Raw genomic sequence first — 22,328 nt, 5'->3', positions numbered from 1 at the left:
TGCATTTGTTACTAATGTCTTGCAGGACAATTGTTTGCACTTTCTGTCAAATAATTAAGAGCAAGGTAAATCTCGGGTTACAGCATGTTGCTATATCACCTCATTACATGGTGAATTGGTCAGGTACATGTTTCCCTCATTAGTTCCAAGTGTGGTGAAGTTGTGATCATAGCTGTGGAAGAAGAAATGTTTTGAAATTATAATTATTTAACATATTACGATGCCCCCAAGGTGCAGCAAAATGGATTTATTTAGAGTTTGGTTGTAAATTAGCCATAATCTCATTGAACCACAGAACTGGCTTGGGCTAAATGGTCTACTGTTCTAGGCGAAAACTGAGTTCAAAAGCATTCTTAAATCATAAGAAGTAATCAATAAGTTGAAAACCATAAAAATTGCAAACATTTATCTGCTCGGAACTGGAGAAACCACCTCAATTGTGAACAGCAACCATTCATCTGACATCATTGGTGGTAAAATCCTTGTGGACAGCTGCATTTAAAGTATGTTCACAGCAGTAGCTGCAATTCAGAGCTCATTTGTTGAAAACTCCAAGTCCCAGTTAGAGCTGCTGCACTTGGAAATTTAAATTTTCGCAGAAATATAAATATTAGGTTCAATTCATACATAATTACAACCTTATATTTTAAATTTGAATAAATAAGTTACAATTTATTCATAGGACTAAACTTTACACATATTTTTCACACAGGAACAAGTCTGAATTTAATCAGACAGCTGGCTTCATGTGTTCAGAATTTCTAAAAAATGTAAAAAGCCTTTCTCCACATCCCCCCCCCTCACGCCGACCCAATTCCACCTCTCCTCCCAGAGGAATTCCCTATCCCCAAGTCCTCAATTCCACCCCTCACCACACCACCCAACCCTCGAAGCAATTCCCAACTCCCAATCCCATTGAAGAAATACAAAGTCATTTCCCATTCATAAATTCATGTTTTACTGTGCCAACCAGGTCATTATTATCCAAGTGTCCATTTATCACATCTTTTAGAATATTTCTTGCATTTTTCCCAACTACTGATGTAAGGCGAACAAATCTGTCGTTCCACTTTCTCTCTCCCTCCCTTGTTAAATAGTGGGGTTACATTTGCTACTTTCCACTCTGCAGGAATCATACCAGAATCCATAGCATTTTGGAGGATGATCACCAATGCATCCACCATGGGATGACACAGTGGTTAGCACTGCTGCCTCACAGCGCCAAGGACCCGGGTTCAAGTCCTGTCTGTGCAGAGTGTGGACATTCTCCCCGTGTCTGTGTGGGTTTCCTCCGGATGCTCCAGTTTCCTCCCACAGTCCAAAGATGCACAGGTGAGGTGGATTGGCCATGCTAAATTGCCCCTTAATGTCAGGGGGATTAGAAGGGTAAATATGTGGGGTTGCGAGGATAGGGTCTGGGAGGGGTTGTTGTTAGTGCAGGCTCAATGGGCCGATTGTCCTCCTTCTGCACTGGGGATTCTGTGATTCACCCTCTCCATGCCTGTCTCTTTCAACACTCTGTGATGTAGACCATCAGGTCCAGCGGTCTTCTCAACCTTCAGTCCCATTAATTTCTCCAATACTGTCTTACCAATTTTAATTTCCTCCAATTCCTCATTCTCCTTAGTCCCTTGGATCTCTAACTCTGGAGGATTTCTTGTATCTTTGACAGTGAAGACAGGCACAAAGTGATCATTTAGCTTCTCTGCTGTTTCTATATTCAAAAAGTCTTCTACTCTGCCTATAATGGACTGTTTGTTTTAACCAAAAGTTTTGGCCGGAATTCTCCGATGTCGGACACCCCACCCCTGCTGCCAGCGAGAACGGAAAATTTGACACAGCCAAATTTCCATTCACATAAGTGGGACTGGAGAATCCCAGGCATCGATGAGGTTGGAGAAGTCTGGCCTTTGTCTTTACATACCAGTAGAAGATCTTGCAGTCATTGTTATGTTTTTTGCCACTTTACATTCATATTCTTTACTCCCTTTAGCATTTTCTTGGTCCTCTTTTGCTGCATTTTAAAATTCTCTCAATCCTCTGGTTTCCTCCTATTCTGGAAAATTTTAAGGCTTTTTCTCTTAATCCGATACAATCCTTAACTTCCTTTGTTAAAGTAAAGTTTATTTATTAGTCACAAGTAAGGCTTACATTAACACTGCAATTAAGTTACTGTGAAATTCCCCTAGTCGCCACATTCTGGCACCTGTTCGAGTCAATACACCTAACCAGCATGCCTTTCAATCTGTGGAAGGAAACCGGAGCACTCAGAGGAAACCCATCCAGACACGGGGAGAACATGTAGACTCCGCACAGACAGTGACCCAAGCCGGGAATTGAACTCGGGTCCCTGGCACTATGAGGCAGCAGTGCTAACCACTGTGCCACCATGCCGGCCCATAACATGGTTGACATAACATAGTCATGGTTGACTGACCTTTCTTTTTGGGTTTTTGTGCCATGATGGAATATAGTTGCTATAAGCTATGGAATATTCCTTTAAAGTCTGTCCATTGCCTATGTATTGTCATATCATTAATGTCATCTCCTATTTCCACCCAGGCCACTTGGCACTCATACCTTGGTTATATTCTTTATACAGATTCAACAGCCCAGCTTCAGATTGTATTTGAAAGTGTGGTGGTTCAATGTAAAATTCTATCATATTTGGGGGAGGATTGACCCACTGACCTCTTGTTGGTCCCCCCCCCCCCCCCCCCCCCCCCATCCCAATTTTCAGCGGAAACACATTTTAAGAAGCTCATGTCATTTGCATTTCTATGCACATTGTCCCTGTTGGCTTTTCAACCTGTCCACAATCTATGGGGGCTGTCCGTAAGGAGGTGCAAAATTCCTGTGGTCTTTGGCTGCAGTAAGGGTGGCAGGAAGCATGCTTGGCATTAATTTTTACTGTTGTTGCTCATAGCCTTCGAACCTGAAAAGCTTCTAATATTTAAACTAAGTCCTGCCTTAGATGCAGCAACAAAAATTCCTCCCCTATAAGCTGATGCTCCCTTTCACTTATCACCATTTAATGCTTCCCTTTAAAGTGCTGCTAGAGGCTTATTAAGATTGGTGGCACTGCCAGATTTCTCACCACTCCAGTTGGTAGCTTGTCTCTATGGAGCTCACTTAGTGCTGACAGCTCATTCACTTCAATGGTGTTCAGACCTGAGCCTGAAATCTAATTGGACTTTTCTCCAGTAGCATTCCGAGGTCTTGCCCACTGCCTGCCTCATATAAGCCAGAATGGAAAATTGCCCCCATATAGAGTCATAGAGGTTTACAGCATAGAAACAGGCCCTTTGGCCCAACTTGTCCATGCCGCCCCTTTTTTTAACCACTAAGCTAGTCCCATTTGCCTGCGTTTGGCCCATATCCCTCTATACCCATCTTACCTATGTAACTGTCTAAACACTTTTTAAAAGACAAAACTGTACCCGCCTCTACTACGACCTCTGGCAGCTTGTTCCAGACACTCAGCACCCTCTGGACCCTTTTGTAGCTCTCCCCTCTCACCTTAAACCTATACCCTCTAGGTTTAGACTCCCCTACCTTTGGGAAAAGATATTGATTATCTACCTGATCTATGCCCTCATTATTTTATAGACCTTGATAAGATCACCCTGAAGCCTCCTATGCTCCAGGGAAAAAAGTCCCAGTCTATCCAGCCTCTCCTTATAACTCAATCCATCAAGCCCCGGTGGCGTCCTAGTAAATCTTTTCTGCATTCTTTCTAGTTTAATAATATCATTTCTATAATAGGGTGACCAGAACTGTACACAGTATTCCAAGTGTGGCCTTACCAATGTCTTGTACAACTTCAACAAAACGTTCCAACTCCTGTATTCAATGTTCTAACCAATGCCTTCTTCACCACTCTGTCCACCTGTGACTCCACTTTCAAGGAGCTATGAACCCCTAGACCTCTTTGTTCTTTAACTCCCCGCAATGCCCTACCATTAACTGTGTAAGTCCTGCCCTGGTTTGATCGACCAAAATGCCTCACCTTGCATTTCTCTAAATTAAACTCCATCTGCCATTTGTCAGCCCACTGGCCCAATTGATCAAGATCCTATTGCAATCCTTTCTTCACATTCTTCACTGTCCACTATGCCACCAATCTTGGTGTCATCTGCAAACTTACTAACCATGCCTCCTAAATTCTCATCCAAATCATTAATATAACTGACAAATAACAATGGACCCAGCACCGATCCCTGAGGCACACTGCTGGTCACAAGCCTCCAGTTTGAAAGCCAACCTTCTGCAACATCTGTCATCAAGCCAATTTTGTATCCATTTGGCTACCTCACCCTGGATCCATGAGATTTAACCTTATCCAACAACATACCATGCGGTATCTTTTCAAAGGCCTTGCTAAAGACCGTATCGCTTCTGAATTTTCTTCTCCAGATAAAGGTAGGTTCAGCTCGGTGAACATTTCTTCAAGGCTTAGAGAGCGTCAATACCTTAACTTACCCTCATTAATCTTCTTTGAATCTTCCCTAGTGCAGATAGTTCTTTTCAAACACCTAGAAAATAGATACAGATCTAATGGGGATTTTAGTTCATCCTTCCAGAAATAACCCATTACCATCGATTTGTTTAAGTAAATTACAGCATCATTTCCTCTGTTACTCATTCCATGGGGTGATGAGAGCTTGTGTAAAGACGTTTCTGATGCCAATCTTAAAACTTATTTTCATGATTTTTTAATAATTATACTGTTTGTGTTCTATGATCACCTTTCCAAACCATTTATTATCTTATGTACCTTCAATAGTTCACCTCCCAGTTGCCTATTTTCAATACAGAAAGGTTAGGTGTCTCCACTCTTTTCTCACGGTTCAGTCCTCCGACGTTATGACCTGGCGTTTTCTCTGCATTAATTTGCACCAAGCTACGCACATAATCAGATACAAACAGAGCTTTACAAAATCACAGAGTTTCGAATGTAAGAACTCGTAACAACAGTGCATCCATGTCATCTGGATCCCTTCTGTCCTTTGTTCAAATGAATCTCCACCCACAAAATTGTCCACTCCCCTCTCTCCAGTGTGAATAGTTTCCTATTGGAGTTGTTCAGGGGGTTCTTCAGATTATCAGGCACAGCAGGAAACAAAGAGAGAATTCTCCCATCCCGCCTACCACGGGAATTGTAGTCATAGAGTCAGAGAGTCATAGAGGTTTACAGCATGGAAACAGGCCCTTCGGCCCAACTTGTCCATGCCGCCCTTTTTTTTTGAACCCCTAAGCTAATCCCAATTGCCTGCATTTGGCCCATATCCCTCTATACCCATCTTACCCATGTAACTATCTAAATGCTTTTTAAAAGACAACATTGTACCCGCCTCTACTACTACCTCTGGCAGCTTGTTCCAGACACTCACCACCCTCTGTGTGAGAAAATTGCCCCTCTAGACCCTTTTGCATCTCTCCCCACTCACCTTAAACCTATGTCCTTTAGTTTTAGACTCCCCTACTTTTGGGAAAAGGTATTGACTATCTAGCTGATCTGAGCCCCTCATTATTTTATAGACCTTTATAAGATCACCCCCTCAGCCTCCTACGCTCCAGAGAAAAAAGTCCCAATCTATCCAACCTCTCCTTATAACCCAAACCATCAAGTCCTGGTAGCATCCTAGTAAATCTTTCCTGCACTCTTTCTAGTTTAATAATATCCTTCCTATAATAGGATGACCAGAACTGCACACAGTATTCCAGGTGTGGCCTTACCAATGTCTTGTACAACTTCAACAAGACGTCCCAATTCCTGTATTCAATGTTCTGACCGATGAAACCAAGCATGCCGAATGCCTTCTTCACCATTCTGTCCACCTGTGACTCCACTTTCAAGGAGCTATGAACATGTACCCCTGTAGCGGACAGGGGGCAGACCTTGCAAAGGTCTATTGACCTTGGACAGGATTCTCCGGCCGCGCTCGTCTCAAAACTGGAGAATCCCGCCCATGATGGTTTTGGTCTTTTAATTAAACATAGCTGAGACCTGATGTGTATTTTCTGTTTCTTTTATTGCCTATTTATGGCAAAGTGTGAGTCAGATTAACATTGAAAACTCCCTGATTGTAAGTTCTAATGTGCTGTTCCTGATGCGCATGAATGATGGTTAAATGAGCTGAAACATTAAATTTCAAGATTCTAAGTAGAAATATGCTGGTATAGATTCAGCTTGTCCTTGGGCCTTTCTGCTCAGCTTTGGCCATAAACTAATGCGATGGGGAGGATATTTGGCAATTGTCCTACATTGATAAAACTGGCTTTGGGCATGGTTTCAGGTTCAACTTCAAGGTAGCAACCATCTGAGAAACTCTAAAGGTACCAATCAGTTTGATAGTGCTTCTGTGAATCAATCCCCTTCAGCACCAAAGATGTCCCTTGTGACCTGATGACCAGGCCAGGCATAGTTTCTGAAGTATGATATGACCAGAACACTGCACAATTTAAACATCCCTTTCCCGACTGCTTTGATAATATAGTTGGGCATTTTATTTATTTAAATTGTTCCAGTATATTAATTGTCAACTCCGATTTATTCCAGCTCTCCTGAGCTATTTCAGTGCTCTTCATGGAGTACTTTCTTTTCTTACAATGTCAGTATCTGAAACTCGTCTGTATTAGACTTAATTGACACACTTCCTTCACTTAAATATTTGTCTAAATTATTTTATAGCAACTAAGATGTCACATTGGGATCGATTGCCCTGCTGGTTGGTATCATCCACAATTTTAACCAGTTTCTGTTGATATTCTGAATCCGGTTGATCTATTATTTTGAAGACAATAGGATCTTTATGTTGATCTCTGAAGCACACTAAATGCATTTCCTATCCATCACTCCTCTGCCTCTTAACTTTTATCCGATTTCTTGTTCATTACCAAGTGTTGAATGCCTATTGTTTTAAACTTTTAAGTAGAAGTTTTTCATAGTTACTTTTGAAAGTCTAGGTATGTCATATTGTAGGATATTTTTGAAGAGCACTTGGGATGCTATCTTTTGAAAGGATTTAGGGAGGCTGACGCACAAGATACTGTAGATCACAGCATACAAAGTCAACCCAGCATATAAGATGACCCACCTTTCCATGTTTCTGAATATATGCAGTGAATAAGTTGCCCCTTCAGCCACGACATGTTATACTTGCATTCATAGCTAGCCTCAATTTTTCACCTCCTATGTGAATTTTTTACTTGCCTTAACAAGGAATCGAGCAGGGGATACAGTTGTGTTGCAAAGGTGCACAGGAGTTTAAGACATGCTCACACAGCAGACCCTGCATGGCAAATCATAAAATCCCTACAGTGCAGAAGGAGGCCAATCGAGTCTGCACTGACTCTCTGACAGAATATTGTACCTGAACCTCTCCCCCATCCTATCCTCATAACCCCATACATTTACCATGGCTAATCCATCTAACTTAAACGTCTTTGAAGAAAAATGGATTTTTGAATAAAAACAAATGAATATGAAGCTGGTTCCAAGCTACAGGTCATAATGTTTTCAAACAGTGTTGCAATAACAGAATTCAGTGTGGTGAAAAATTGGTTTGAAAATAGGAAAGGCTTCTGCCCTGAAGAAAATGCCCAAGATTAGATGTGCCAAGAGGACACAGACCAGCTAGTGGCTTGATCTTGAGAAGCATTGATTGGAATGTGTCCTCAAAAATCATCAGAATGATTTTGTTTTCACCAGAAATGCAATGCTTCCATGTGTAATTTAGTGGACAAAATCAAACACAAAGTCAAGCCAAGGTTTCAGAGCAACAACTTGTTGATTATAACAACTCCAGGAGCCAGCTGTAATGGAACAGTGCTTTATTACAAAAAAAAAGTAAAGCAAATCCACAAGCCTGTGAACGCAAAGAGGTCCCAACCTGGACAATGCAATAATGGCCCCACTCAGGGGCCTGCTTTATAAAGGGCTCAGGATATGAGTTCCACCTGGTAAGGTAATTGCAAATTACCAGTTACCAGGGAGCTCATACTCTATGATTCCTACAGGGAGGTCAATCAGGGGTTCCCCGTGCAAGTCCGGGAGATTAGCAAGCTGGTGTAGCCACTTTATGGAACAAAACATTCTTGGTTGCAAAAAGGCCAAGCTCACTCAGAGAGTACCAAAGTATCTGTTGTTCACTCGTGGGATATGAGTGTCGCTGGCTGGCCAGCATTTATTGCCCATCCCAGTTGCCCTTGAGAAGGTGGTGGTGAGCTGCCATCTTGAATTGCTGCCGTCCATGTTCTGTGGGTTGATCCACAATGTTGTTAGGGAGGGAATTCCAGGATTTTGACCCAGTCACTGCGAAGGAATGGCGATATATTTCCAAGTCAGGATGGTGAGTAACTTGGAGGGGAACTTGCAGGTGGTGGTGTTCCCATGTATCTGCTGCCCTTGTCCTTCTCGATGGAAGTGGTCATGGGTTTGGAAGGTGCTGTCTCAAGATCTTTGGTGAATTGCTGCAGTGCATCTTGTAGATAGTACACACTGCTGCTATTGAGCGTCGGTGGTGGAGTGGATGTTTGTAGATGTGGTGCCAATCAAGTGGGCTGTTTTGTCCTGGATGGTGTCAAGTTTAAAGTTCATTTATTGTTTTCACAAGTAGGCTTACATTAACACTGAATGAAGTTATTGTGAAAATCCCCTAGTCACCATACTCCGGTGCCTGTTTGGGTACACTGAGGGGAAATTTAGCATGGGCAATGCACCTAACCAGCACGTCTTTCAGATTGTGGGAGGAAACCGGAGCACCTGGAGGAAACCCATGCAGATACGGGGAGAATGTGCAAACTCTGCACAGACAGTGACACAAGCAGGGAATCGAACCTGGGTCCCTGGCTCTGTGAGGCAGCAGTGCTAACCACTGTGCCACCAATAAACAGGCTAGATATTGGAAATAAAAGGCTGAGAGATGATGTAATTGAGGTCTTTCAAATTCTGAATGGTCTCAAGAGAGAAGGCACAGGTTGTTTCCATTTCACAGGCCACTCCATTTAGACTCCAGCAACTTCAATTAGCAGTACAAACCTCCAAACACCCCTAATAAAAGAGTAACAGCCAATAGAAATTAATCTGCAATTGAGTTGAAAGATGATGATCCATTTAAAAACAACCCTTCCTGTTTCTCAACTCGGGTTAATCTCTGCAAGATTACAAGAGGGTGTTAAAATCGCACACAATGTTACAAGCTGCTTGACCTCACTATCTCCCTGGTGTATCTCCCAGCAACCACATATAAGAACCTACCCAAAGTGGCTTGCAATGTGATCCATGCCATTCTGCATCTGAAACAACATCCAGATTGCCCAAAATACAGATGCTATGCAACCAAATTTTGGAGCATTGGAATCAAAAGGTTGTCTGAATCCTAAAAGCAGGTAGATATGTAGGGCAAATTGATCAGTATTTTATACTAGACATTGGTTTGACCTCAGCTAGGATACTGCATTCCATTTTGGTCTCCTTATCGATGAGGGCTGTGGAGGCTTAGGAAAGGACACAGAGGAAGAGTTTAAAGGATTTGTGTTTGCCCACCTGTATATCTCTGTTCTTGCACTCCCTTTAAAATCATACCATTATCTCACTCATTATAGTGCAGTATATTAACCAACCCAGTCAACAGCATAACAAATTACATCATTAAGTAACCACACATGCCATAAGCTAATTGCAATCAAAATCTTTATAATTAACTGTAATTAGGTAAAGAGAATAGATTATGAGGAGCTGTGAGATGTGTGTTATATCCCACTGACAGAAACTGAAATCATGTTCCCTGAGTGTTCAGATCCTACCCTGTGTACGTGGAGTAGAGAAATCAATAAGCAGTCAACCGATGCCCAATTACTGCGGCCAAAATCTTCTCTCTGATGTTAAGAATGCCGAGCAATTATTGATAATGGATTTGTTTTGCCTTAAAGAGAATGGTGAATATAGTAAGCAGGTTGCAGTGTATTAATTTCCACATGGACCAAAGTGTGAAATTCACTGCCAACATCACACCCCATGTAATAAATTAACTGAGAAATCTGTGACCTAATAAGTTATACAAAAAGATAATTATGCATTTGAAATTATTTCAAATGGTTCATCAAGTTCAATAAGCTGAGTCATGCTGAAGCTGCAGCGTGCCAACACGGCTCACTATCACTGCAGTCGTACAAAATGAGTTATTGTGGATTGGGAGTCTTTGAAATCAAATGGAATAAAAATGAGCAGAAATGCTGACTTTTTATCACCTGTTTTACAATATCGTACAAATTAAAAATGATCCTTTTAGTTTTTAGAGTGAAATATGGGATGAAGATTTGTTGATTCATAATTAAATAAACTATATTTGTCAAGTGCTTTTCCAATTGCTTCACATCCAGTGAAGTACCTAAAATGTATACATGGTCTGTCTATAAACACGACAGCCAGTTTTCACACAGTAATGTGTACATATGGTTCTGTAAGTAAACACAACAGCCAGTTTGCACACAGTAATGTGCACACGTTGTTCCGTAAGTAAACACGACAGCCAGTTTGCACACAGTAATGTGTACACATTGTTCTGTAAGTAAACACAACAGCCAGTTTGCACACAGTAGTGCCAGGGTGCCAGGCTGGCACTGTCAGGATCCCAAGCTAGGGGTGCCAGGTTGCCCCTGTCCCCAACCATCTGGGGGGCCTCAATGGCCTCTGGTCCCACCGCTGAGGCCATCACGTCTGGTCCCCGTTGATGGGGGAACCATAAGTTTTCCTCACCAGTGAGGCCGTTCAGCAAAGTGAGCTCAGTGATTGCATTCCAGGCTCACTAATCATATTGAAATAAGGATTTAAATATTTAAATCAGCCTTGCGCCCTTCCTGGATGTGTGGCTGATTACTCCGGCTTAACAGGGCCGGTAATATCACGAGAGGCGAGAAGCCTTGCATGAACCCGATTTTTCACACCTCTCGGGGTCGTACCAGCTTGCCCCGCTGATCAATTTGTGTGCTAGAGTGAGGCTTGAATCAAAGGCAAGAGTTGAACTCAACTGATATTTAATAGAAATATAGAAATAATCCAGGGTAAAGTTTTACAATGATTATATCACTGAGTACTCCTTAACAAAGTAAGGGATTTTTGTGCTTCACAAAGTATATTTTTAATAACATATTCTTATCAGAATGGCTGACCTCTATTTCAGTGCTGCAGTTTTCTTTAAAGGAAAAGAATCTCGCCGGTATCCCTGCCCCCTGCTAAAGATGTTGAGCCAGGCTGGGATATATTCCTACAGTTGTCCGTCTTTTCCTGGTACCTTACTGAAGTGACCATGCTTTGTGTCTGAACCTAGATCGCAAGTGGCAGCAGGCAATTCCATAGCTGACATCACATGATCATGACCTTTATCCGGCTGACAACCATGCACATGCACTTTCTGTTACACTCTTCTATTCAATGTTAATATGCCAATCTTGACATGGATTGTAAAACCATAACATGGGATTTTTATTTCAAGATAAGATTAAACACAGGCAATGTTAACTAGGAGGCTGAGCATGTATATCTGACTTCCACAAGCTGTCACTGTCAGAGACATGGGACTACTACATCATATCTGCCTTAGTAATATTATTGACAGCAGTTTAAAATATATCCTCTTAAAGGTACATGTACATCATAACATCCCCATTTTTTCTAAACTAGAGGTTTACCCTCAGGGACTCAAACTATTTACATGACAGCAAAGGAAAATAATGTTGGCTGCGATTCTCAGGGCCTGTTTGCCCCGGGTGCAAATCCCGATATGTCCACAAACTCTGGTAAGAGGACCATAACTGGAATTGTGGTGCTGTGGTTTGAGATCTTCACCCCCTCCCATGTCAATGCAATCAGGTTCATGCCTGCCTGGAAGTGGCATGAATCTTATTACCATGACGTTAGATATATTTTAATATCAGTAAAGAACTTAACGCGGATGCGTTAGAGTGTTAGATGTTCCCCCTGCCAGCGTGACATCACACCAGTGAGAATGACTACCAGTTTCCAAAAGTGAAAACCAGTCAGGGTGAGGACGTCAGAGGTTCGGAGGTAAGTATAACCCCTGGGTTGTAAGTCACATGGCACTGCCTCTGGCACACCCAGGCTGGCACTTCCAGGGGTGAGCTAAGGGGGCAAGGTGTGGGATAGGGCTTCTGGGTACCCCTTTGAGGGGGTTGTGCCTGCATGGTGGTAGGTGGGGTGGGTGGACATTAATAATGGGGAGGCTCCCTGATGCTGTAAAGGTGTTCCGGAGGGGCGGGGGTGTGTGGTCATGTCACCCTGACGCCTCTGTGATGTGTTGGGGGATGGGAGGGTGTGGGGGAGGTGACACGACCATTGAGTGGTGGGGGGGCGTTGGCCCTCTTTGTTCCAAGGATGGGGTTGTTCCCCTTGTCTGTCAGGCATCCCGAAAGGGGAGACCTATAACGTTAATCTGAGAAGCTTGGAGCATCCTGTAAAAATGGCACCCTGATCTCTGTGGAGCCGGCCTTGACTTGCTAGAATGGTGGCGTAAAACACACTCCCCTACTTTTTTTTAACAAGTGTTAGAGAATCTAGAGTGAAAACCTGACTGTGCTTTGGGGAAAGACACGTCGGTTTTCTGTTAGGACCTGACACTGCCATTTTTTAGGAAACCTCCTCCATTCATTGTGTCTGAATGAACCATTGTTCAAAACAATAAATTTTCAAGTCTCTGAAACGTACCAGTGTTTGGTTTATCCACCCAGACTTGGTTATGGCAATCCTGGTTGGAGGCTGCTATATGTTAGGAGTGATTAGGAGCGCTGTGTTAGTGTTACTTTACTGTTTAGACTTGACCGTTTGGTATATTCATGCTGCACCTCATTCTTGGAAAGAAACTCCTCCATGTATCTAACCAACTCTTCTTTAACGACTTGCACATCTTTGCAAATTGGTTCCACTTTAAACATGAGTCACATTTTTTCCTCCAAACGCAACATGGTGTTGTGAAATCAATGAGCACTTCCACAATTTAGGCACAGTTTTGAAAACATGCGATCAACGCAGGTTGCTGAGGCTGCTGACTTCTCCTTGTCCGTAAGGCATGCACTTGAGCTGGTTGAATAAGCTGTGTCTGCAACTCTAAGTGTGATGGTACATTTCTGTGTCATTTCTTCAAGTCAAACATAGCAGAATCGATTTGGACTGCCAAGGTCGTGGTTTTTTCCCAACATTAAATCATCATCTACCATGAGGAAATGTTTCCTAATCCGTCTATTCAACTAATTGAGCATACTCATTAGTTAGTCTGCCAAATTTGCACGTAAAAGCCAGTTGTCGCAATGCCACGTATTGTTTAATGGTTTCACTATTTCCCTAGTATCTCTGATATATTGTCTGATCATCAGACTATTTTTGGCCTGAAGTATGTTTTGAACGCACTTGGCACTGTGACAAACATAGACATGTCTTCTTTGATCCGCTTGAAAATGTGTGGGCGTTCTCCAAGACTATGTATGAGTATTGCCTTCTTGTGTCTGTTCTGTACAACGTGAGTAGCTCTTGAATCCCAAAATCTGTTGACCCAATAACATGGGTAGGTCTCCTGGTACTGAAAGGAATGCTACTGGAGCTGCTTACGTCAAACTTTCCTCAACCAGATATGTTGTCAATTCTGTTGAATATTTGCAGGTTTGCTGTATATTTTTCTATGTCAGAGCAATGCCGAGAGTTTCTGAATGTGCAACAGATTTATTTATTTTCAAGAGTCTTAAAATATCTTTGCCATCACAAAATGTCTGCACAATCCTTATCCCAGCTTTAGCTTCTTGTAGCTTCTGTGGTATCTGTTTATGTTGCTCTGAGACCACACTCAGGCATAACCAATCAAATGCGATGAGCTTGATTAATTACCAGACTCACATAGGCTGGGATTTTCTGGCCATTCATGCCGAAGGGATTCTCTGAATGATTGTTGGGAAGAAGAGAGATTGTGCTAAGAGAGATTGAATACAATTGGTCAATATTCCCTGCATTTTAAAAGAACAAGACGTGACCTCATTTAAATACATAAAATTCTTCAAGGTTTGTTAGGGTAAATGCCAGAAGGATGTCTTCCCTGACCTGGAGGCCTTGGAGTCAAAATCCCAGAGCTGAGAAAAACCTCTCTCACGCAAAAGATCTATGGAATCCTCTATCACAGAAGGCAGTGGATGTTCAGCTGTTGAAAATATTCTAGTAAGAAATCTCACAACACCAGGTTAAAGTCCAACAGGTTTATTTGGTAGCAAAAGCCACTAGCTTTTGGAGCGCTGCTGCTTCATCAGGTGAGTGGGATTTCAGTTCACAAACAGGGAACTGTTTGTGAACAGAACTCCCACTCACCTGATGAAGGAGCAGCGCTCCGAAAGCTAGTGGCTTTTGCTACCAAATAACCCTGTTGGACTTTAACCTGGTGTTGTGAGACTTCTTATTGTGTTTACCCCAGTCCAATGCCGGCATCTCCACATCAAAATAGAGATCAGTTGGTTTTTGGACACAAAAAGAATCAAAGGAATGGGGATACTGCAGGAAGATGGACATTTAGTCCAATTTCTACCAGGACAGTATTAAAAATTGGAGCAGGCTTGAAGGGCTGAATGGCCTACTGCCTGTACTATTTCTTAGGAACCAAATTAAATGCCTTCATAAAATGAAGCAAAGCAGTGGAAACTGGAAACTAATAATACATAGGTGCCTTTAGTAAAAGAAAATATAACGGGTTTTATAAAGTGAGTTTAATTTTCCTAATTTCTGCTCAAAAATCAAACTCCCGCATACACCACACATATGGCAAATTTAAATTTGGCTGCCCCCTTCAAATTATTTCCAGAACATGAAATAAATGTTATATTTCTAATGAGTTTTGAGCTACTGTTTCACTCACACTCAAAAGTCTGCTTATACATAAAAAGTATTTGGTTGCCAGGGTGACTAACACTTGCTGCTAATCTCTGACAGCAGACTGTGTTTGGGATGCATTGGACAAAAATACCACAAACACATGCACACACGAATGCACTATCACAAAAGCAAACCGATTTAGATGGCATGTACTCAAACTAAGGTCAAAGAGTTCCTCCGGTTTCTTACGTGTTTGCAAACGGGAGATTTCCTTTGATCTTTGTGTTAGCAAAGTAAGCACAACAGAGAAATGTGTACTGGTTTGTATGGGCCAGATTTTGCTCCCAAAATAACCTTGAATCTCATGACTTGCTCTGTTATTAGGCACAAATGATACAACGATTTCAGGCTAGGGCAGATGCATAGTTAAATGCGTATATCCAACAGTTGCTGTCTGATTTACACTGCTCCCCCATTAGCTTTGTGAAAATTGCACTTCTGTGACTGCCTGACTATTGAAATAAATTAAATGGCATGAAGTTGCTGCATTTTAGCTCGCTACAATAAATCTCATAATTTCAATCTAAGCACGCTTTTAATCATGTGAGAAATGTTAATCACTGCCAGTCAACCTTTCCAGCACAGCCAAATAACTTTTAAAAGTGTGGACTCTCATGCTGTCAGTTGGTAATTTTTGGAGGAATTAAAATTGTGAGATTTCAAATTTTTTTGATTTTTTTTCTTTTCCTCTTTCCTTTCTTAATCCGATCTTTCTGTTACATTCTGTATCTGAGTTGATATTGAATTCACTCACTCTGATTTATATTTCTTCTCAATTCTTGCGCTGTTAATTTCACAATCCTTTGATCTGATTGGTTAAGGTGATATGGTTTCTTGCCCTGTTCACCCCCGTTGTAGATGTCAGTATGAATCTAATAATACATAGGTGCCTTTAGTAAAAGAAAATATAACGGGTTTTATAAAGTGAGTTGAGGCGTTATCAGCTCACACTTTCAATCATTTGCCGTACAACAAATTTTAAAACCTAAAGGTGCTAGGGGAGGTCTCACTACTGGCCATTGCCATTGGATGTCCTGCTGCAATAAAATCTCACCAATGTTTTACCAATTGGACATTGGAAAGATGGCAGAAAAATGGAGGCAGAGGAAAACTAATCCACATATAGATGCATGTGATTTTCTCAGAAATTATCCCTGAGATAACTGCTCTCTTCTCACCACCAACCAACCATTACTCCCCCCATGATTGTTGGATTGTCCTGGTCCCTCCATGCAGATGCTATAGTTAAGAAATCCCACCAACACCTCTACTTTTTCAGGAGACTAAGGAAATTTGGCATGCCCACTACAACTCTCACCAACTTCTACAGATGCACCATTGAAAGCATTCTTTCTGGTTGTATCACAGCTCAGTATGGTTCCTGCTCTGTCCAAAACCGCAAGAAACTACAAAGGGTCGTGAATGAAGCCCAGTCCATCACTCAAAGCAGCCTCCCATCCATTGACACTGTCTACATTTCCCGCTGCCTTGGAAAAGCAGCCAGCATAATAGAGGACCCCACGCACTCTGGACATACTCTCTTCCACCTTCTTCCTTTGGAAAAAGATACAAAAGTCTGAGATCACATACCAACCAACTCAAGAACAGCTTCTTCCCTGCTGCCATCAGACTTTTTAATGGATCTGCTTTGCATTAAGTTGATCTTTCTCACACCCTAGCTTTGACTGTAACACTACATTCTACACTCTCTCCTTTCCTATGTACGGTATGCTTTGTATAGCGCACAACAAACAATACTTTTCACTGTACATTAATATATGTGACAATAATAAATCAAATCCCATTGAATATTCAAAACTAACTTATAACAACAAAAGTAATGTTGTCCATTGCTGTGCATGGAAATGGCTGTGATATTCACCATGATGGGAAATCATTAGTCCTGGCCTTAAACATGGCATTTCTCGTATCCATGGGGATGTGACTGGAGGTGGTTGCTGTTTAGCTTATGTACTGTTCAAGGAGGCACCTGGCCATTTAAATCATCAGCTGCCGCCACTAAAGCTGGATTTTTATATCTTAGGAGTGTGAAACCCGAAGTGTGCAGAGTAGACCTTGTAAGAGCAGGTTTGAAGTTTGTGGATTCGTTTGGATAGCTAGGGTACCCCTTTGGAGAGATACCTCTTTGGATATGGTCCCAGGGAGGTCAGATGCTCTTTGGAGTCGGTAATGCATTCTTCAGAATTGTTATAAGTAGGCATTAATGGATGTAAAACTTCATAACTCCTCAACTGTCAAGCTCATTGGAATGGTTAACTGTCCTGTCAAAATCAAGTGTCAAAATTGTCAAAAGTAAATGTCAAGAAGACCTGTCAAAAGTATTAGGAGGATGTGTCAAGAGGACCTATCCAAAATCAACGGTTAACACTTTTCAGCTGATCTGTCAAGAGGACCTGTCAAAAGGGTCTGTCAAAAGCACCACTTAAAGGTAGCTACAAAGCTGTCAAGGCATTTAAAAGCTCTGCCCTTTGAATCTTTGAACAAATGTCTGAAGTGTTAAAATAAGTAATTCTTTGCTGCTTTACTCTGTTGAAATAAGCCTGAGGGCTTCCATTGCTGGTTTACTGCTGCATGACTGATTTCACAACACATTATCACAGTAGGGTGCCTGCTGTCTCTCAGTTTGATTGACAGCTACAAGTGTTTATAGACTCCTTGAAGTGAAAGTATGAATTTCAATGTTTCTTGTTTTAAGGGGCTGTGTACCTGAATGGAAACTTTTTTTAATATAAGGCTTTATTTGAATGAAGGAATGTAAATGTGGTAAATGGGCTCTTTCAATATAGTGCAATAAACACGGAACTTTAGTTTATCGAACTTTATTTGTCTAATCTCTGCTTGGGTCCTGAGCTCTGCTCGTGGTGAATACTGGGTAAGTTAGCATGACAGACATAAGGGCAAAGGGTGGTGGGTGGACATGGGTTAGCATGAGTTGGCATTTGGTCTTAAAAGGCCCATGGGGTGTTCAGGGGCATATGTTGGGATGGAGGGTCTAAGGGGCCGTGTTGGCAGGTATAGGAGCATAGGTTGGCATGGATGGCATGTGGGAATTGTATGGAGGATGAGGGCTGGAGGGATGATTTATATTTTATTATTTTCTTTTAAAATTTGAACCCAAAGACCGGGATTCTGGCCATCCGGCCTCGGCACTTTCTCCTCGGTACTTCCTGGGTCACAAACCCCGACTTCAATTATAACCCCCCTTCCACCCTGCCCACCACCAAACCAGATGAAACATCTGACATCTGGCAGCCATTTTTAAAAGTCAGATTAGTGGAGCTGGGAATTCTCCTGACTCTGCAGCCGACTCATGGACAAGAATCTAGGCCTATGTGATTGTATTTGTCAGTCATCAAGCAATGTGTAGGAATAGCTAATGATTCCCAATGCTTTGAACTGCTGGAGACCATCACCAAAAAGGTTTTTCTCCTGTGTTCATATCAAAACTGTGGGGAATTGCCTATCACTGATCAACAGCCCCCATCTCCTGATTCCGGTTAGTTCCCCCCACCCACATTCTGATTCCTATCCCTTCACCATCCTGCCCCTTGTTAAGAATATGAGGCTTTCCAAGATGATCGTGTTTTAAAGCGTTTCCGTTTGTTTAAAATCATAGAATCCCTGCAGTGCAGAAGGAGGCCATTCAGTCCATCAAGTCTGCACCGACCACAATCCCACCTAGGCCCTATCGCCATAGTCCTATGCATTTACCCTAACTAGTCCCCCTGACACTAAGAGGCAATTTGGCATGGCCAATCCACCTAACCCACACATCTTTGGACTATGGGAGGAAACCGGAGCACCCAGAGGAACCCATGCAGACACGGGGAGAATGTGCAAACTGCATACCAACAGTGACCAAAGCTGGGAATCGAACCCGGGTCTCTGGCGCTGTGAGGCAGCAGTGCTAACCAAAGTGCCACCGTGAAATGGAATGTCTGAAATCGTATGAAACTCTGCCCGGAGACATGCCCATGTGATCCAAGTGTCATAGGGAAAGAGGCCCAGACTGAAACCTATAGAAAACCAAGGTTGAAATTTTCCAGCCCAACTGGAAAACCCACTGACAACAGTGGGATCGGAAGATCGCTCTGCCAGCCAATGATGGGTTTCTTTCACCACCATAAAACATGGGAGTGGGGGTTGGTGGAAATCCCACCCTGAGAGTCTGTGGCCTGAAACACCAACTACTCCTCTTTTGTGTCAGGATGTAAATTCTGCACTACCTGCCCCTCCCCCGTGGCGTATTTTCATATTTTCCAGTGGCAGAAGCGGCCCATCGTTGGCTGGCGGTGGAGTTTTCTGCTCCTGCTGATGTCTATGGGGTTTGCGTGCCCCGCACCCTCTGCCGCCAGGGAACCCACGCTGGGAGGATGCCATTGGCAGGGCTGGACGATTCTGCCAACAGGAATATCTGGAAAATTTTGGCCTCAGACTCGGAGATCTGATCCCAGAAACAGATGAACAGCTATGCTGCTGTGTAAAGCAGAGGAAAAGACTGTTTTGTGTCAACCCCTGAGAGGATGCCAAGGAGAACTGATTTTTTGTTTGAAGTGATGGTACGGGGTGAGATTTAAGAGACTAGGAGTCACTAGAGTGGGCCCTTCTACTGGTAGTCAGTACAGTGATATTCAGAAGACTGAGTGAAGTGACTTTCAGTGGACCCTGGAAATCTTGTCCTGATGCGGGAAGGATAAGGGTTTGGAACTGAATCTGCAAGGCTACATACCTACTTGGAATATGGCACAGTATTCTTTTGATTGTGTTAATTAGTTAATTTGTTTTAGTTTCTTTGTTCCAGTAAAGGTCTTAAAATGTGAAATCTTGTGAGATTTCCTTTTCCTGTCAGTATCTGGGAAATTCCTATCTCTTTTTAAATGTTATCGATCTCTGTGGGAATCATAACATCCTCCAGATTCACCTTAGAGGCTCAGCTATCAGGAGATAGGATTTGCTGTCCTCCTGTGACCAGCAGGTTGCCTATGCGGCCATGGTAGGTGTCAGTAATGAGCTGGCAAACTAATTTGGCATTACCCTGTGCAGACCTCGCCAGGCAGCTATGTTATACTCGAGCACAAGCAAATTCAGGCACAATCCAGTTCTTAGGCCTCTGACAGTCAACCTTCAATACCTACTCACAGAATATAAAGTTTATTTATTAGTGTTTCAAGTAGGCTTACATTAACACTGGAGTGAACTTACTATGGAACTCCTCCAGTCGCCACACTCCGGCGCCTGTTCGAGTACACTGAAGGAGAATTTAGCATGGCCAATGCAACCAACCAGCATGTCTTTTGGACAGTGAGAGGAAACTGGAGCACCTGGAGGAAACCCACAATAAGAAAGTGTTTGAAGCTGTCGTGTATTTTAACCTGTAAAATTCCATAAGCTAAGGGAGCATGTGAACTCAATAGATGCTGCTCATAATGTTCATGAGTTGCTAGGTCCTCAGTCAGGTTTATCAGAAAGTTGAGACAACAATCACTTGTGAATCCTCATGTGCAAATTGACAACATAAACTAATCCGCAAACATTTAATTTTACTGATGAATATTTACTGGACATGAGTTTTGGTAAACTTAGTTTAACTATTGCCTTCAAAACCAAAATTTACAGTGAAAGGCACTTTAAAAAAGAAACATTTGCTGTAGCACCTCAGGGATTCCCAAGTACTTGTATGAAAAACATCGCTCCAGTGTCCAAATGGGTCACTATTGGTTAAATGTGCTTTATTGCAGTTTTATGCGTCTGTCTAATGAAATCCTCTGTGTGATTATTTCCCTGCAGGATGAAGGTATTGTGAAAGAAATAGACATCAGTAACCATGTGAAGGAAGGTTTTGAAAAAGCAGATCCCTCTCAGTTTGAATTGCTTAAAGTGCTGGGCCAAGGATCCTATGGAAAAGTAAGGGAATTTCTACAATTGCTTGCTTCCTTTCAATTAAAAAAAAATCCATTTAGAAAATTAAATGGCTTAAGAAATTTCCCACATGTTACATTCTAATACATACCTTTTCACATCTGATTGACGTTTTATTTAATTGACATGTTGTCTTTCTTCCCTCACTGGATATCCTGCTGTACACCCACTCCTAGAGAGTATTGGACTTCCATTGGATTTGTCCATGATTGCACTTGGTAAAGTACTGCAGTGGTTTGCCATTGCCTTTTGCTGAATGTCTGACTGGGAAACTCTCCCACTTATTGGTCAAAAGCCTTTAGTTTCAATGGGAAATTGTATCTCCGTTTTCTTACAAATTAGCTGTGAGCATCTAAAAAGGAAGGAATGTGCATATTGATAGTGCCTTATTAAAATTGGACAAGCTGTCACTTTCCCTGTCCTCTGTCAATTGATTCAAGCCACCAGTCATAGGGTTTTACAGCAAAGAAAGAGGCCCTTCAGCCCATTGTGTCTCTGCTGGCCATCAAACACCTAACTGATCTAATCCCATTTCCCCACACTTGGTCTGGCGCATTTGATGCTCTGGTGATCTGATCTGGTGGTGACAGTGTCTCCATGACCCCAACTACAATTCCACTCTCGACTTTCTGCCAATTCTGATTGGACATATTCCTGGTGGCTTCACCACATGACCTCCTGCCATGTGACATTTCCATCTCCAAAGTATTTTACGAATCTTAAGCAAAAGGATTTGAAGACAGTCAAAGAAGCACCATTGACTGGATTTAACACTCCCTTGCTGTGCTGTGTTTGGAGGTAGGAAGACTCTTCAATCCAGTTTGTGGCCTGCTGTCAAATTCTGGTAATGATGCCAGCAGTGGGGTGGCATTGAATGGCCTATCTTTCTTGGGCTGATTGGACTACCCCTCAGGTTTTACCCCAACCAGATTGCCTTTCAAATCTCCACCTTGCCAGGACTGCTAGTTTAGCACCAAGATCGATCTCCAACCATGCCTAAATGATCCAGGGCCACACACCCAAAGTACTGGAGAGCTGCTCATTTCTGACTGGCTGGCAGCCCTCTGAGGCAGAACTTCCTGTCCCAGTCTATTCACAAGATACAATGAGTTCCAGTCCAGAAAGGGATTACATTTCATTTCAATATATTTAAATGTATTTAAAGGGCTTCCTTGCTGTATGTTTCCCCCTAGGTAAGGAACCCGCCCCCATCCCATCGCCCCACTCCTACCCCATCACATCGGTGAGGTTTACAACAGCTTTAGGGAAGCTAACGAGGGAATGGCTATTGAGCCTGATGTCAGCGATGGGGAAGCTTTTGGAGAAGATACTGAGGGATAGGATATATGCACATTTGGAAGGAAATGGACTAGATAGTGACAGGCAGCATGGTTTTGTATGGGGAAGGTCATGTCTCACCAACTTGATTGGGTGTTTTGAAGAGGGACAAAAGTAATTGATG

General features: G+C 42.4%; 1 protein-coding gene across 1 annotated transcript in view; it reads left to right on the top strand.

The window, feature by feature from the left end:
• LOC144504826 (ribosomal protein S6 kinase alpha-2) overlaps positions 1-22,328 on the top strand; it is a 204,106-nt gene that overhangs the window by 22,163 nt on the left and 159,615 nt on the right. The window contains exon 2 of the mRNA XM_078230580.1: positions 20,735-20,851. Coding sequence (XP_078086706.1) covers positions 20,735-20,851 — 117 coding nt within the window. The remainder of the gene's footprint in view (positions 1-20,734; positions 20,852-22,328) is intronic.

Source organism: Mustelus asterias, chromosome 15 (assembly GCF_964213995.1).
Source record: "Mustelus asterias chromosome 15, sMusAst1.hap1.1, whole genome shotgun sequence".
Classification (NCBI taxonomy): domain Eukaryota; kingdom Metazoa; phylum Chordata; class Chondrichthyes; order Carcharhiniformes; family Triakidae; genus Mustelus; species Mustelus asterias.
Note: the sequence above shows the minus strand (reverse complement) of the source record. Positions and strands in the feature narration are given on the sequence as shown.